Here is a 12,591-nt window from a genome sequence, read left to right on the forward strand (position 1 = left end):
TGCCTTTTGAGTTAACAACTTTTATTACTATTAGTAAAATGGAAAACACCCCCTGCAAATTAAGTGGTTAGGATGCTGTATTAGGATTTGAGTGATTCAGGTTTTACTAGCTACATATTTGTTTTCCTGAACACAATTCAGTGTGCTGCCCATGATCTTTAATTCTATACTAGTGATTCCCAAAGTGGGCGCTACCGCCCCCTGGTGGGCGCTGCAGTGATCCGGGGGGCAAGGGCGGTGATGGCACCTATTAGGACACGGGGGAGGGCCAGTGGAGGGGCAGGGCCTCCTTCCAACAGCCTGAGACAGGGCTGAGCCTCTATACCTCTCCTGAAAGGACTTTTAGGACTAAAGGGCATGGCTAGGGGTGGGACTAGGGGCCTCTTCCCAAGAAAGCAAGACAGGGCTAAGCCTCTGTATACTTCCCCTGAGGCACTTGTTAGAACACGGGGGTGGGATATAGAGGTTCAGCCCCGTCAGGCACTTGGGAAGAGGCCCCTCCCCCTCCCCTAGCCCCGCCCCCTGTGTTCTGGCAGGCGCCGCAGGACAGGGATAGAAGCCCAGCCCTGCCTCAGAGCTCATAACTCCACCCATCTCAGTCCTGGATGCCCATTTGTGGCCCCGCCCACCTCACCCTCCCAGCCCTGGATTAGGGGAGAGGCTCAGCCCCACCCTCTTGAGCAGGAGCCACGCCCACCCCTCTAAGCCACACACCCCTTTCCAGGGGGCGCTGAGTAATATTTTTTCTAGAAAGGGGGCAGTAGGCCAAATAAGTTTGGGAACCACTGCCCTATACTGTTTAGATTCAGACTCTCTGAAAGACCATATCTCCCTATGTAGACTTGCCAGAACTCCGAGATCTATGGGGGAAGGTTTTCCTTTGGCCTCAGCACCATCACAGGTTTACTTGCTGAAGGCACAAAAAAGGGCCTTCTCAGTGACTGCTTCCACCCCCTGGGAGGTCTTTTCTTGGGATGCTAGGTTGCCCCTCCCTGCTTTTATTTTGCTGGCAGGCAATATATTTCTATTCAAGCAGGTTTTTTAATGGGAAAGCAGGAGAGCATTTTATGGCCTACTTTATTCTTTTTTACATTGAGTCTGTTTTAAAAATATTTTATACTGTTTTATGTAGTCTTAATTGAAATAAATAAACAAAGCAAGCTCGTAATAAATAATTTCAATGATTTTACGTTTCAGGAAAGATGGTTGGACTATTCCTGAGAGACTGGTCTCTTGTCACTATGACAAGGAATTATATGTTGGTAATAGTTAATAGATGACATTAACAAAGTACAGTGATTAAACCATACATTTTCTTCCTACCTTTTCTTGAAAGTGGATCTCATGATAAGTGTGTTTTGGATGGACCTCCACAACCCTATAGAGCCCTGTCCCTTCAGCATCTGGAGGGCAGTCTAGATTAGTGTCCTCAACGTGGACATCCTCTATATTGTCAGTAGATGCCTGGGCAAAAGACAAGAAATGAACTGAATTTAGATAGCATATCAGAGCAATGAGCTAAAGTTTTAAAAAGAACCTGCACGGTGAAACTGGATCTTAAGTGAGAAAACATCTGGCCCATTGGCTGAAATACAACTTTACTCTCAAATCATACAGTATAAAGTAAGATATGAGCTCTGAAATGCATTTTTAGATTTGTTCCTATTTATACAACTTCATTGTGAAGCACAAAATGGTTGATATGCCTGGAACTCTAGAGTTCCATTGATCATCAGTTTTGTTAATGTGCCACTAAGAGCAAAATCTTGTAAGTGTAACTGCCAGTGTGGGTTAGAGTCTCAACAGCATTCAAAGTTACATCATTACTGCAACCATTTGTAATACACATACAGTAACAAACATCTAACACAAGCACCTTACAATTAATAAAGGGGATGAAACAATAGGAAGTGAGAGATATCTACCTATAGGAAGGGAAATTCACTTCTGAAAGAGTTACCATGAAGAAAAGCTTTATCACAGGCATGGCTAAAATTTTTCACATTGGGACTGCAGTGCAGGACAGGCTGTGAGGCGGGGAGCTGGAGAGATTTATTTATTTATTTATTTATTTATTACAATATTTATATCCCGCCCTTCTCACCCAACAGGGGACTCAGGGCGGCTTACAATAAAACAGACATATAAAAACAGTACAATACACTATAAATTAGTTAAAAAATTAACTTACATATAACATTCATAAAATGCATTTATAAAATATAGATAGGCGTGTACAAGTTTAAAAGACTGGGTCTGTCAATTGAGTTCCAGTATACATAATAGTAATTAATGCTGCTGATTCTTATTCGAAAGCCTGGCCCCACAACCAAGTTTTTACCTTCCTACGGAAGGATAGGAGGGAGGGAGCCTGCCTGACTTCAATGGGGAGGGCGTTCCATAGGCGGGGAGCCACTACTGAAAAGGCCCTGTCTCTCGTCCCCGCCAGCCGCACCTGTGAGGCTGACGGGACCGCGAGCAGGGCCTCATCCGACGATCTTAAGCTTCGAGGTGGGTCATAGCGGGAGACACGTTTGGATAGATAAGCTGGGCCGGAACCGTTTAGAGCTTTATAGGCTAAAGCCAGCACCTTGAATTGTGCTCGGTAACTAATCGGCAGCCAGTGGAGCTGACGTAACAGAGGAGTAGTACGCTCCCTGAACGCCGCTCCAGTTATTAACCTGGCAGCTTCCCGTTGGACTAATTGAAGCTTCCGAACAGTCTTCAAAGGCAGCCCCACGTAGAGTGCGTTGCAGTAGTCTAAACGGGATGTAACAAGGGCGTGGACCACCGTGGCCAAGTCTGGCTTCCCAAGGTACGGTCGCAGCTGGCGCACAAGTTTTAATTGTGCGAAGGCTCCCCTAGCCACCGCTGAGACCTGGGGCTCCAGGCTCAACGATGAGTCCAGGATCACCCCCAGACTGCGCACCTGCGCCTTCAGGGGGAGTGTGACCCCATCCAGCACAGGCTGTAACCCTATACCCTGTTCGGCCTTCCGACTGACCAGGAGGACCTCTGTCTTGTCTGGATTCAATTTCAATTTGTTGGCCCTCATCCAGTCCGACACAGCGGCCAAGCACCGGTTCAGGACCTGAACAGCCTCCTTAGTGACAGGTGGGAAGGAGTGACAGAGCTGGACATCATCTGCGTACAGATGACACCAGACCCCGAAACTCCTGATGATCTCTCCCAGCGGCTTCATGTAGATGTTAAACAACATGGGAGACAGTACAGAACCCTGCGGGACCCCAGGTGCAGTTGGTATGAAAAGGGGAATTCGTATGTTTGACCCCTACTTTAACTGCCATGGTTCAAGGCTAGGGAACCATGGGAATTGGAGTTTTTCAAGGTCTTTAGCCTTCTCTGCCAAAGAGTGCAGGTGACTGATATGTGGTTGCCCAGAATTCTCGGGGGAGCAACATTGTAAGAATCCTGGGACCATTTAAATTTTTCAGCCAGAGAACTCTTGTGTTTCCCCAAAATACAGTGGGCGCTACGACTGCTATGTTCTTTTGAGTGTAAAATTAATTACAAATAGGCTGAACCGAATAATTCAGAGATCTAACAAAATATTAAAGTATTCAGTGTACAGTACATGCTTCTTCTGAAGAGTTTTGAAACTTTTTGGAAACTGGTGTTCTGACTGTATGGTATGAAGGAATATAGTGATTTGTCTTACCATGACTGACATGTTGATTTCTTTTTTCCTTAGCAAACATACTCCTGAAATGGGGGCAGCAGACAGAAATTAGTAGGTCAAATGGTACACAGGCACAACAATTGGTCTGAACTCTAGATTAGGCTACTGGGAGACCCAGGTTCGAATTACAACTCAAACAATGAAACTCTTTGGGTGACTTTGAGCAAGTGACACTCTCTTAGCCTCAGAGGAAGGCAATGGCAAAATCTCCTCTGGGCCCCCTAATAAATTTACCTCAGGTGGCTATAAGGTGGAAATGACCTGAAAGCGCACAGTAATAGTAACATGTTAAGCAATTGAAGAAACACACATACACATGCCTGTGCTCAAGTAAAATTGTATTACATCTACTGGAACAAAATCTGACACCTGACATGGATATCCCCGTGTTGCTAAATGTCACTCAGGTCCCTTCTACACAATCATATAAAATCCAGATTATCTGCTTTTGAACTGGGTAGTCTGGTAATGTAGACTCATATGATCTGGTTCAAAACAGATAATGCGGATTATCTGATTTGATAATCTGGATTATATGGCAGTGTAGAAGGGGCCTCAGGCTCCTTTTAAGATTCAGAGACGCTGAGGGTATGTGAATATACATTTAAGTATTGCTTCTTTCTTACCCTGTATCAATGTATGTTTTCCCTCAAATGTCATATATTTGTAGACTATAGTATGTTAGCATTTATCAGGGGTTGTGTGGTTCTCACAATGACAAATATCAAGGGCAAAGGACCTTATTTCTCCTTTTTAAAAAGCCTGTTTCACTGTCACAAGTTTGAAATGTGTTTTTGCACATTTTTTTTCTATTATGAGTTGATAGTTCTTCCCACGATATTTCACTGGCAAGAGATTGTTTTTATATCTGCAAAACATTCTGTGTATATGGGCTGTAAGGAGAACAATAAAAACCTTAGAGCTATCAGTTTCTGACACTTTCTTCTATTGGTGGTTTTGTATCTTGCAGGTTTGGGAGTACTCTAAACCCTCTGAACATTAAATAAATATAAAAATGGATTAGAATTCGCCTCTGGTTTCCACGTTATTGATGGTGTGGGACTGTTAGGCATAGAGAACCTAGAGCCCTTCCACACAGCCCTATATCCCAGAATATCAAGGCAGAAAATCCCACAATATCTGCTTTGAACTGACTTATTTGAGTCCACACTACCATACATTCCAGTTCAAAGCAGATATTGTGGGATTTTCTCTTCAATAAACTATTTATTTTTATTTATTTATTTACATCACTTTTACTCCACCTTTCTCCCCGAGGGGACTCAAAGCAGCTTACAATAAATAGGCAAAAATTAGTTAGTAATACTGGACTCTTGTGCGGTGCAAAGAGTATAACAGCAGGCAAGTATTATTATTATTATTATTATTATTATGAACAGTAGTAGTATTGATTGTATTATTATATGTGTGTATGTGTGGGGTTAAAAACAACTGTGCACTGAGTCAGCTCTTTTGCAGTTAATAATAGACACAACAAATTCAATTAAAATACTTAATTTGAAGAGTTCATAAAGATGGAAAACTTACATTCAAAATATGTTTGGAAGTACAGAAAGCTTTGTAGAAAAAGTTTTTCTACAAACATTGTTTTGGCCTTCTCATCATTCTGGTGTGTGTTGGGACTACAGCAATCTATAGGTCTGGTCAATTAGCCTTAGGACTGGCCCATCACAAGATTTCTCTGCTTGAAATTATGTTTTCCTCCCCAACAGTGGCCCAAGTACCCAAGGCCAACCAATTCATCTTGGTAGCTTTTTAATCAGGAAATCCCAGAAACACTTATTTTCATCTTCCTGGCAGTGAAAATACAATAATGTTAATAACTTTTTTAAACGTTGCCCTTTAAATACTCCAAACCTATCTCATTCTGTTCAATGGTAGGATGATTTTTGGCACCCCTTCACGTACAGAAGGGAGGTTTACCAAAGATATCTCCAGCCTTCCTTACCATTGGTTATTCTGGCCAAAGCTAATGTGATCTGTAGTCCAACAGCCTCTGGCGGGCTACATGATTCCCTAGCAGTTATCTATCAAGCCATGAAGACGTGAGTCTTCTTTCTGCTTATTTAGAAATAGGTTGAAATGTTTCATTTAGGGTTTATTCTCAAAAAAATTGCTACCATTTAGCTAGATTTTGCTCTAGTTGAATTAGAACACTTATGTCCAATGGAAATTTCTTCTCACTAAATACACTGTTCCTTTTTACTTATTATTTTTGTGATGCTATGCAGAGAGAAATGTTTTAACTTACGGTACAGGGCATGTGCTTACCCAACTGAGAACTGGAGAGAGCTCCTATACCTTTAATGGCTCTGCAGAAAAGGGAATTTCAGCAGATAATGATTGTCATGCAGCCAGGTAACAAGCAACACCTGCTGAAATTGCTTCCATTTTACAACTATTAAAAGTACAGGAGCCTATTCCAGTTTTCACTCTGGCAACACCCTACAAGAAGAAGCAGTAACAATAAGATGACCCACCAACCTCCATGATATAGCACAAACAGTGCATTATTTTACCTGTCTTCTTTTTCCTGGACATTACCACCAACACCACAGCTGCAAGTAGCAGGAGAATAAACAGCAGCACAGTGCAATATATCAACATGTTGACATATGTTTTCCTAGGTGCCCTGAGAAAAAATAAATATACACAACCAGTCAGAATGCTTATTTGCATGTCTTCCTGTTTTATGAAATAATATAAGAGTTCTGCTTTTTTACATATTCCCTTTAAATAACTATTTAAGAAACACACAGTTCTTGCATCACAAGCACCTAAGATAACATAACATCCAAATAATACATGCATTGTGGCAATGATCAGTTTTAAACTGTATTGTACTATGATTTAGCAACGTACTGACCCTGGTTTATAAATGTCATTTCCTAATTGGTTCTATCATTAAAAATGCAAAAAGGTTTATTAAACTGCAAAAACTTTGTTTTTGTGGGACATCCTTCAGCACATTTTGCTATAATTTTTCAATCAACATCTCATAGAGTCTCAACCAATTCAATATAGTTTGTGGCAGCCACAAAAATGAAGTTTCTGGAGGATAACAACTACTTTCAAAGTAAGTACCACACAATTAAATGGGAATAACACTTTCAAACCAGGAACAAAACATTTTTCAAATTTTGTTACATAGTGTAATTAGTAGCTTTATGCAGAGAGGAGTGGCAGCATTTTATTATCTTTTTAAAAGAAGAGAAGAAAAAAAAACTCACTCTGTGGGAATAGGGCTGGAACTGGATTCATCTGTGTCCTCTGCAATGCGCCCAGGGTCTGATGTTTTAGTAGATGACAGCCTTTCATCTTGTTCAGTGTTTGATATCTTTTCTGGTTGCTCAGTGATTGTTGACTCTTCTTCTGGATCTGAGATGGTTGGGAATAACAAAAAATGGACAGAATCAACAAAAATATTGGTTTTCATTATTCTTGGTAGTAAAATAACATCCTGAATTAGATCTACAGATAAAGAGAGAGAGCTATATCCCTGTGGCTGCATCTTCCAGTGCAACCCCCATCCAAAACTGACCTTTTAAACCAGTAGTTCCCAAACTTATTTGAACTACTGCCCCCTTTCCAGAAAAAAATATTACTCAGCGCCCCCTGGAAATTATTTTTAAAAATTTTAATAGCAATTAAACAGAACGATATATGTATTAATGCATATGGCAAATGCACTTGTGGCCATCACTGCCCTCCTGGATCGCTGCAGCGCCCACCAGGGGGCGGTAGCGCCCACTTTGGGAATCACTATTTTAAACAGTGTTGCATCCACTCCCCAACAAAACCATTTCCATGTTTCCGGAGAGCAGAGAGGTGATTGTTGCCATCTACAGTATATTTGGTGATGCCCACTGCAGTGCATCCAACTACGGGGAAAGAGTTGGGCACATCCCTGCTGATTCCTCTGATTTCCAGCAAAACTGAAATAGCTGTTTGTGTGTGTTGTTCACACATTTTTGGGAGAATTTCGTTGATTTTAGTGCAAGTCTGGAAGAGAATTCTGATCATAACTGTAAAAGTGAACTACAGTGGCCTGAATCAAACAGCATTGTAATTCGTGAACAGGATGCCAGCCACCATGTGCTAGTACATGAATAAGTCAACTTCATTTATCCCTTACTACACTGGAGATTTTTAATTTTTCCACTTGCACAGAAATGTACATGCAATTGCATTTTTTAATCCTTGCCTTTTTATCACTATAATAAGAGAAGGACAAATGTTTACCTTGGTAGATAATCACTTTAATATTATGTGTGGAATCAGGAAAAATCCTGTGTGTTATACCACACTGATAAAGTCCAGCATCTTTTAATGTCAGGTTGTTCATATTCACTTTAAAACATAGGGTTTTTTTACTGTCTTGGATCGAGATTCTGCTATCCTCCACTTTTTTGTCCAATTCAGATCTTATTAATACAGCACAATAGAGTTCACTGAAGACTTTTAAAAATGTTTTGAATTTGCACCAATACTTAGACTGATTTTCATAGTCTTTGTCATAACAGCATTTTACTGAGAGTGATGCTCCTACATCACCATGGACTTCATTTGGACCACTGAGAGCCCAGTAACCTGCAGACAACAAAAGAAAGTGAAGTCAATGTTCATCCATCCTATGCCTTACAGTCACACCCCTGTTGCCTCTGATCATCTAGCTTGCTCCATCCCGGGTGATCAAAGTAAGACCAGGGAATGATGCCTTTATCTTGTGGCCTCAAGTCTCTTGGCAATGTACTTTCTCAATCATTGGGCAGTTCATACCAACTACTCAATGGAGTTTTTAAATGAATTCCTGCCTTGCCCCTTGTCATCATAATTTTCTCATCCCACTAGCTGACTCAACTATGTTTGAAATTAGGAAATCCAGAGTCTAATCCCTATGAAGACTAATAATTCATGATTCTGGATCAGGATCCTACTCCACAGGATGTTTTGAGCTGATAGGGGAGGAGGCAGAAACAATGTATAAATGCAACTAACAACAAGAAGTAAATTAATACCTGGAATTAACACCCAACTCAGAAGAGAAAACATCTTCACCAGTCTCATGGTTCTGCTGTCCATGTTTGAGGGCAGTTTCAGTGGTCCACAGTGTTGAATGTAGTCTGAATGATTTTGTAGTTCAAGAATCAGATCCAATATATCAGATGCAAAAGCTGAGTAACTTAACTTTCTTTAGAAATGGTGTAGGAAAAGAAGCACTTAAAAAATCTTGATCTCCTGCTGTTGTGGTTAGGATATTTCCTCTTTTTTATTTTGAGAATAGAAGGAAGAAACAATGCTGAAAACACCAGGGGATTCTGCACTATCTTCTCCAGAACAGCTGGCAAGATGCTCAAGGGAAGCTCAGAAATGAAATGAAAAATAGAATCAGCACTAGAGCTTTCCATCAGATAATTAAACACTCCCCACCAAACTACAAATCCCTGGATACAACAGGATAGAATTTTGACAAGCAAAAGAGTCTCGGTCTGCTACAGTAGAGGGATGTTAGTAAAAGGCAAGGAAGTAGAGGAAGTGATATCTTTCTACGTCAGCAAAAGTCCTGTTTCTTAATCTGTGGTCAGATCAGTCAGGCAGGGAGAAAAAAGAGGGTTTGCATGTTTGCTAAAAGGAAACATGACCCCCAAGCCCATAACTATAGTCTTCCCCTTTCTCACTGATTTGCCCTCTCAGCTTGTCTGGAGTCAGAGAGAGGTGACCTAACTCAAGATGTTGTAAGGGTTGCCAAGCTAAAGTGGTCCAAATACTGCTAATAACAGAATGAAATAATGTCTTTTCCAAAATGTCTTCCTTTTGAGAAAAGACCTGATTTTTGTTTTCAATAACGGGTTGGAGACTAATTGCCTCTGAACAAGTATAGAGTTTTCACCTTTGGAATTCATTTATTTCCTGTTTCAAAAGTCATTGAACAAAGTGATCCTTTGTGCTCCCATTTTATGTTCTCCATTTTCTCTAATTTATCCTATGCCTACAACTATGTCCTACATGTTATGGCTTAATATTAATTACTCAGAAGGAAGCACATGGATGTAGAATGAACTAGAGCCAGAAAAACACAATGGCTTTCCAAATAAACTTTCACCTGTCAGTCGCTGTGAGTCTAAACCTGTTCAGGTGGTGGTTGGTCCATGACAATGGAATGATGGAGAGTTCTTCCACACCGACACCGTCATCCCTAGCTGCATTGAAAACCAAGCCCAATGCATGTCGAGCCATATGAATGGGCCCAGATATAATTTGGGACAGCCTCATGGTTGTCATGGCGGCCATGAAGCGCTGAGCTCCTCCTGACAAGGTAGCCTCGACATGGAGGTTAAAGTCCCCCAGCACAATTAGGCCCAACCCTAACTCTAATCCAACTGTAACCTGAACCCTAACCTGACAGTAATCCTAACCCTAAACCGAACCCAACTGTAACCCTAACCCTAACACAACTGTAACTCTAACTCTTACATTAACCCAAGGGTAACCCTAACTCTAACCCACCTGTAATCTTGACCCTAACCCTAAACAAACTGTAACCCAAACCCTAACCCAAACCCCAACCCAACTGTAATCCTAACCCTAGGCCCTAACTCTAATCTTAAACCTAAACCTAACCCAACTGTAACCCTAACCCTAATCTGACTGTAACCCTGACCCTAAACCTAACCCAACTGTTGCCCTAACCTTAACCCTAACCCAACTGTAACTTTAACCCTAACACTGTAACACTAACCCTTACATTAACCGAACTGTAACACTAACCCTGACACTAACCCCAACCCGACTGTAACCCTAACCCTAACCCTAAACCAACTGTAACCTTAAACCTAACCCAACTGTAACTCTAACCCTAACCTGACTGTAATCCTAACCCTGAACCTAACCCAACTGTTAACCTAACCCTAACCCTAACCCAACTGTAACCCTAACACTAACCCTAAACCTAACCCAATCCTAACCCTAACGTTAACCCTAATCCAACTGTAACCCTAACCCTAACCTTAATCCAACTGTAACGCTAACCCTTACACTAATCCAACTCTAACCCCAACTCTAACCCTATCTCTAACCCAACTGTAACCATAATACTAACACTAACCCTCACACCAACCCTAACCCTAACACAACCCTAACCCTAATCCTAGACCAACTGTAACCCTAACCCTAACCCAACTGTAACCCTAACCCTAACCGGACTGTAACCCTAACCCTAACTGGACTGTAACCCTAACCCTAACCGGACTGTAATCCTAACCCTAAACCTAACCCAACTGTTAACCTAACCCTAACCCTAACCGTAACCGTAACCCTACCTCAACTGTAGCCCTAACCCTAATGCTAACACAACTGTATTCTTAACCCTAACCCTAAACAGACTGTAACCATAACACTAAACCAAACCCCAACCCAACTGTAACCCTAACCCTAACCCTAACGCAACTGTAACCCTAAACCTAACACCAACCCGACCCTAACCCTAACCCTAACCCTAACACAACTGTAACTCTAACCCTTACATTAACCCAACTGTAACCCTAACCCTAATGCTAACCCAACTGTAATCTTAACCCTAACCCTAAACCAGCTGTAACCGTAACCCTAACCCCCAACCCAACTGCTACCCTTACCCAGGCCTAAGAATAACCTGGCTGGCTCAGATAGGGAGACTGTTGGACAGCGGGATGGTCAGTACACAAGCAGAATCCCTATTCTGTCCCAGCTCCCCAGTCTGAGGTAGACACATTTGAACATGGGCAATTGCGGGATGGGGCACCGGATCAGGGAGCTGGATTCCCAATAGACTACTGTGATCAGGCCTCCTTGCCTTCCAGGTCTTGTCTGCTGATGCATCCCAAAACCTGTGGAACAAAACTGGGAGAGATTGACCTGTCCCAGTTCGTCTAGCCAGGTTTCGGACATGCAAGCTAGGTCCAATCGCTCATCCAAGATCAGATCCTGGATGGCTGTAGTTTTACCATTTATGGATCTAGCATTCAACAGCAAGACTTTTAACCTGGGGGCCTGTATTGCACCACTCAAACCACTGTATTATACTGGAGCTAGGGACTGAGTGACTACCCATTGTCATAGCAAATTTTTGGATTTTAAAAACTTCCAGATATAAGAAATCAATCAGCCTTTAATTTTGGCCTTCTGCAGAATTGAAAAAAAAAATCCTGAAAAATAGTTTCCAAGAGTTTTGTTTCTTCCACAGCATATAAACTTGAACAGGAATTTACAATCTTATGTATTTATATAAAACATCAATTGATTGGCTATGAAAAACAGTGTGAAAACAGCATTGCATAATTTAGAACAACCCAAAAAATTCCAGATAACAAGAAAAATTACATAAAATTAGGGATGAATATTTTTATGTAATGAAGAATTACATATCTATCTGTCTTTTCTTAGCTGGTTTGTGTCAGGCAGAGAAAGGAATGTAAGTCTTATGAGAGGTTCTTTCAAGTTCTCTTTCTCTTCATTGTCTCAGATAACATCACACACAATATGCCTCTCCCTTTTTCCTCAAGTAGAAGAAAACCCGAGGAGCTCCTATTCTCTATTTTAAGAAATCAAAAATGCAATCTGCAGCACCATCACCATGAACAAAATATTTAATTTGATGTGATTTAATATTGACCTATCACTGAAGAATGATTGTTCATGTGAAAGATCCCCAAAACCAGACCCCTAGCAGTCTGCCCAGGCTAGCTCAGGCACTGGTATAGATGAGCCTTCAGCAGAAGCAAATACTCCTCAGTATCCTGAAGCAAGTACATTTGAACAAGCTACAGATGGGTCAACCATACCCACACGTCTAGAGCATAGGACAGAACAGGCAGGGCATTACAGGGCTCAGA

At 41.5% G+C, this 12,591-nt stretch overlaps 1 protein-coding gene across 2 annotated transcripts; it reads right to left on the minus strand.

Annotated features, from left to right (window-relative positions):
* Nucleotides 1-6,787: 6,787 nt before the first annotated feature.
* LOC103277839 (CMRF35-like molecule 6) lies at nt 6,788-10,807 on the minus strand. Of its 2 annotated transcripts, XM_062970581.1 has the most exons (4): nt 10,338-10,807; nt 8,740-10,306; nt 7,964-8,311; nt 6,788-7,099 (listed from the first exon to the last, which is right to left on the minus strand). In XM_062970581.1, the coding sequence occupies exons 2-4, from the start codon at nt 8,801-8,803 to the stop codon at nt 6,948-6,950; spliced, it is 564 nt and encodes a 187-aa protein (XP_062826651.1). In that variant the 5' UTR covers nt 8,804-10,306; nt 10,338-10,807; the 3' UTR covers nt 6,788-6,947. The 2 variants fall into 2 exon arrangements, with proteins under 2 accessions (XP_062826651.1, XP_008102701.1); XM_008104494.3 differs by having other exon boundaries at nt 8,740-10,807.
* Nucleotides 10,808-12,591: the final 1,784 nt, after the last annotated feature.

Source organism: Anolis carolinensis, chromosome 2 (genome assembly GCF_035594765.1).
Source record: "Anolis carolinensis isolate JA03-04 chromosome 2, rAnoCar3.1.pri, whole genome shotgun sequence".
Classification (NCBI taxonomy): Eukaryota; Metazoa; Chordata; class Lepidosauria; order Squamata; family Dactyloidae; genus Anolis; species Anolis carolinensis.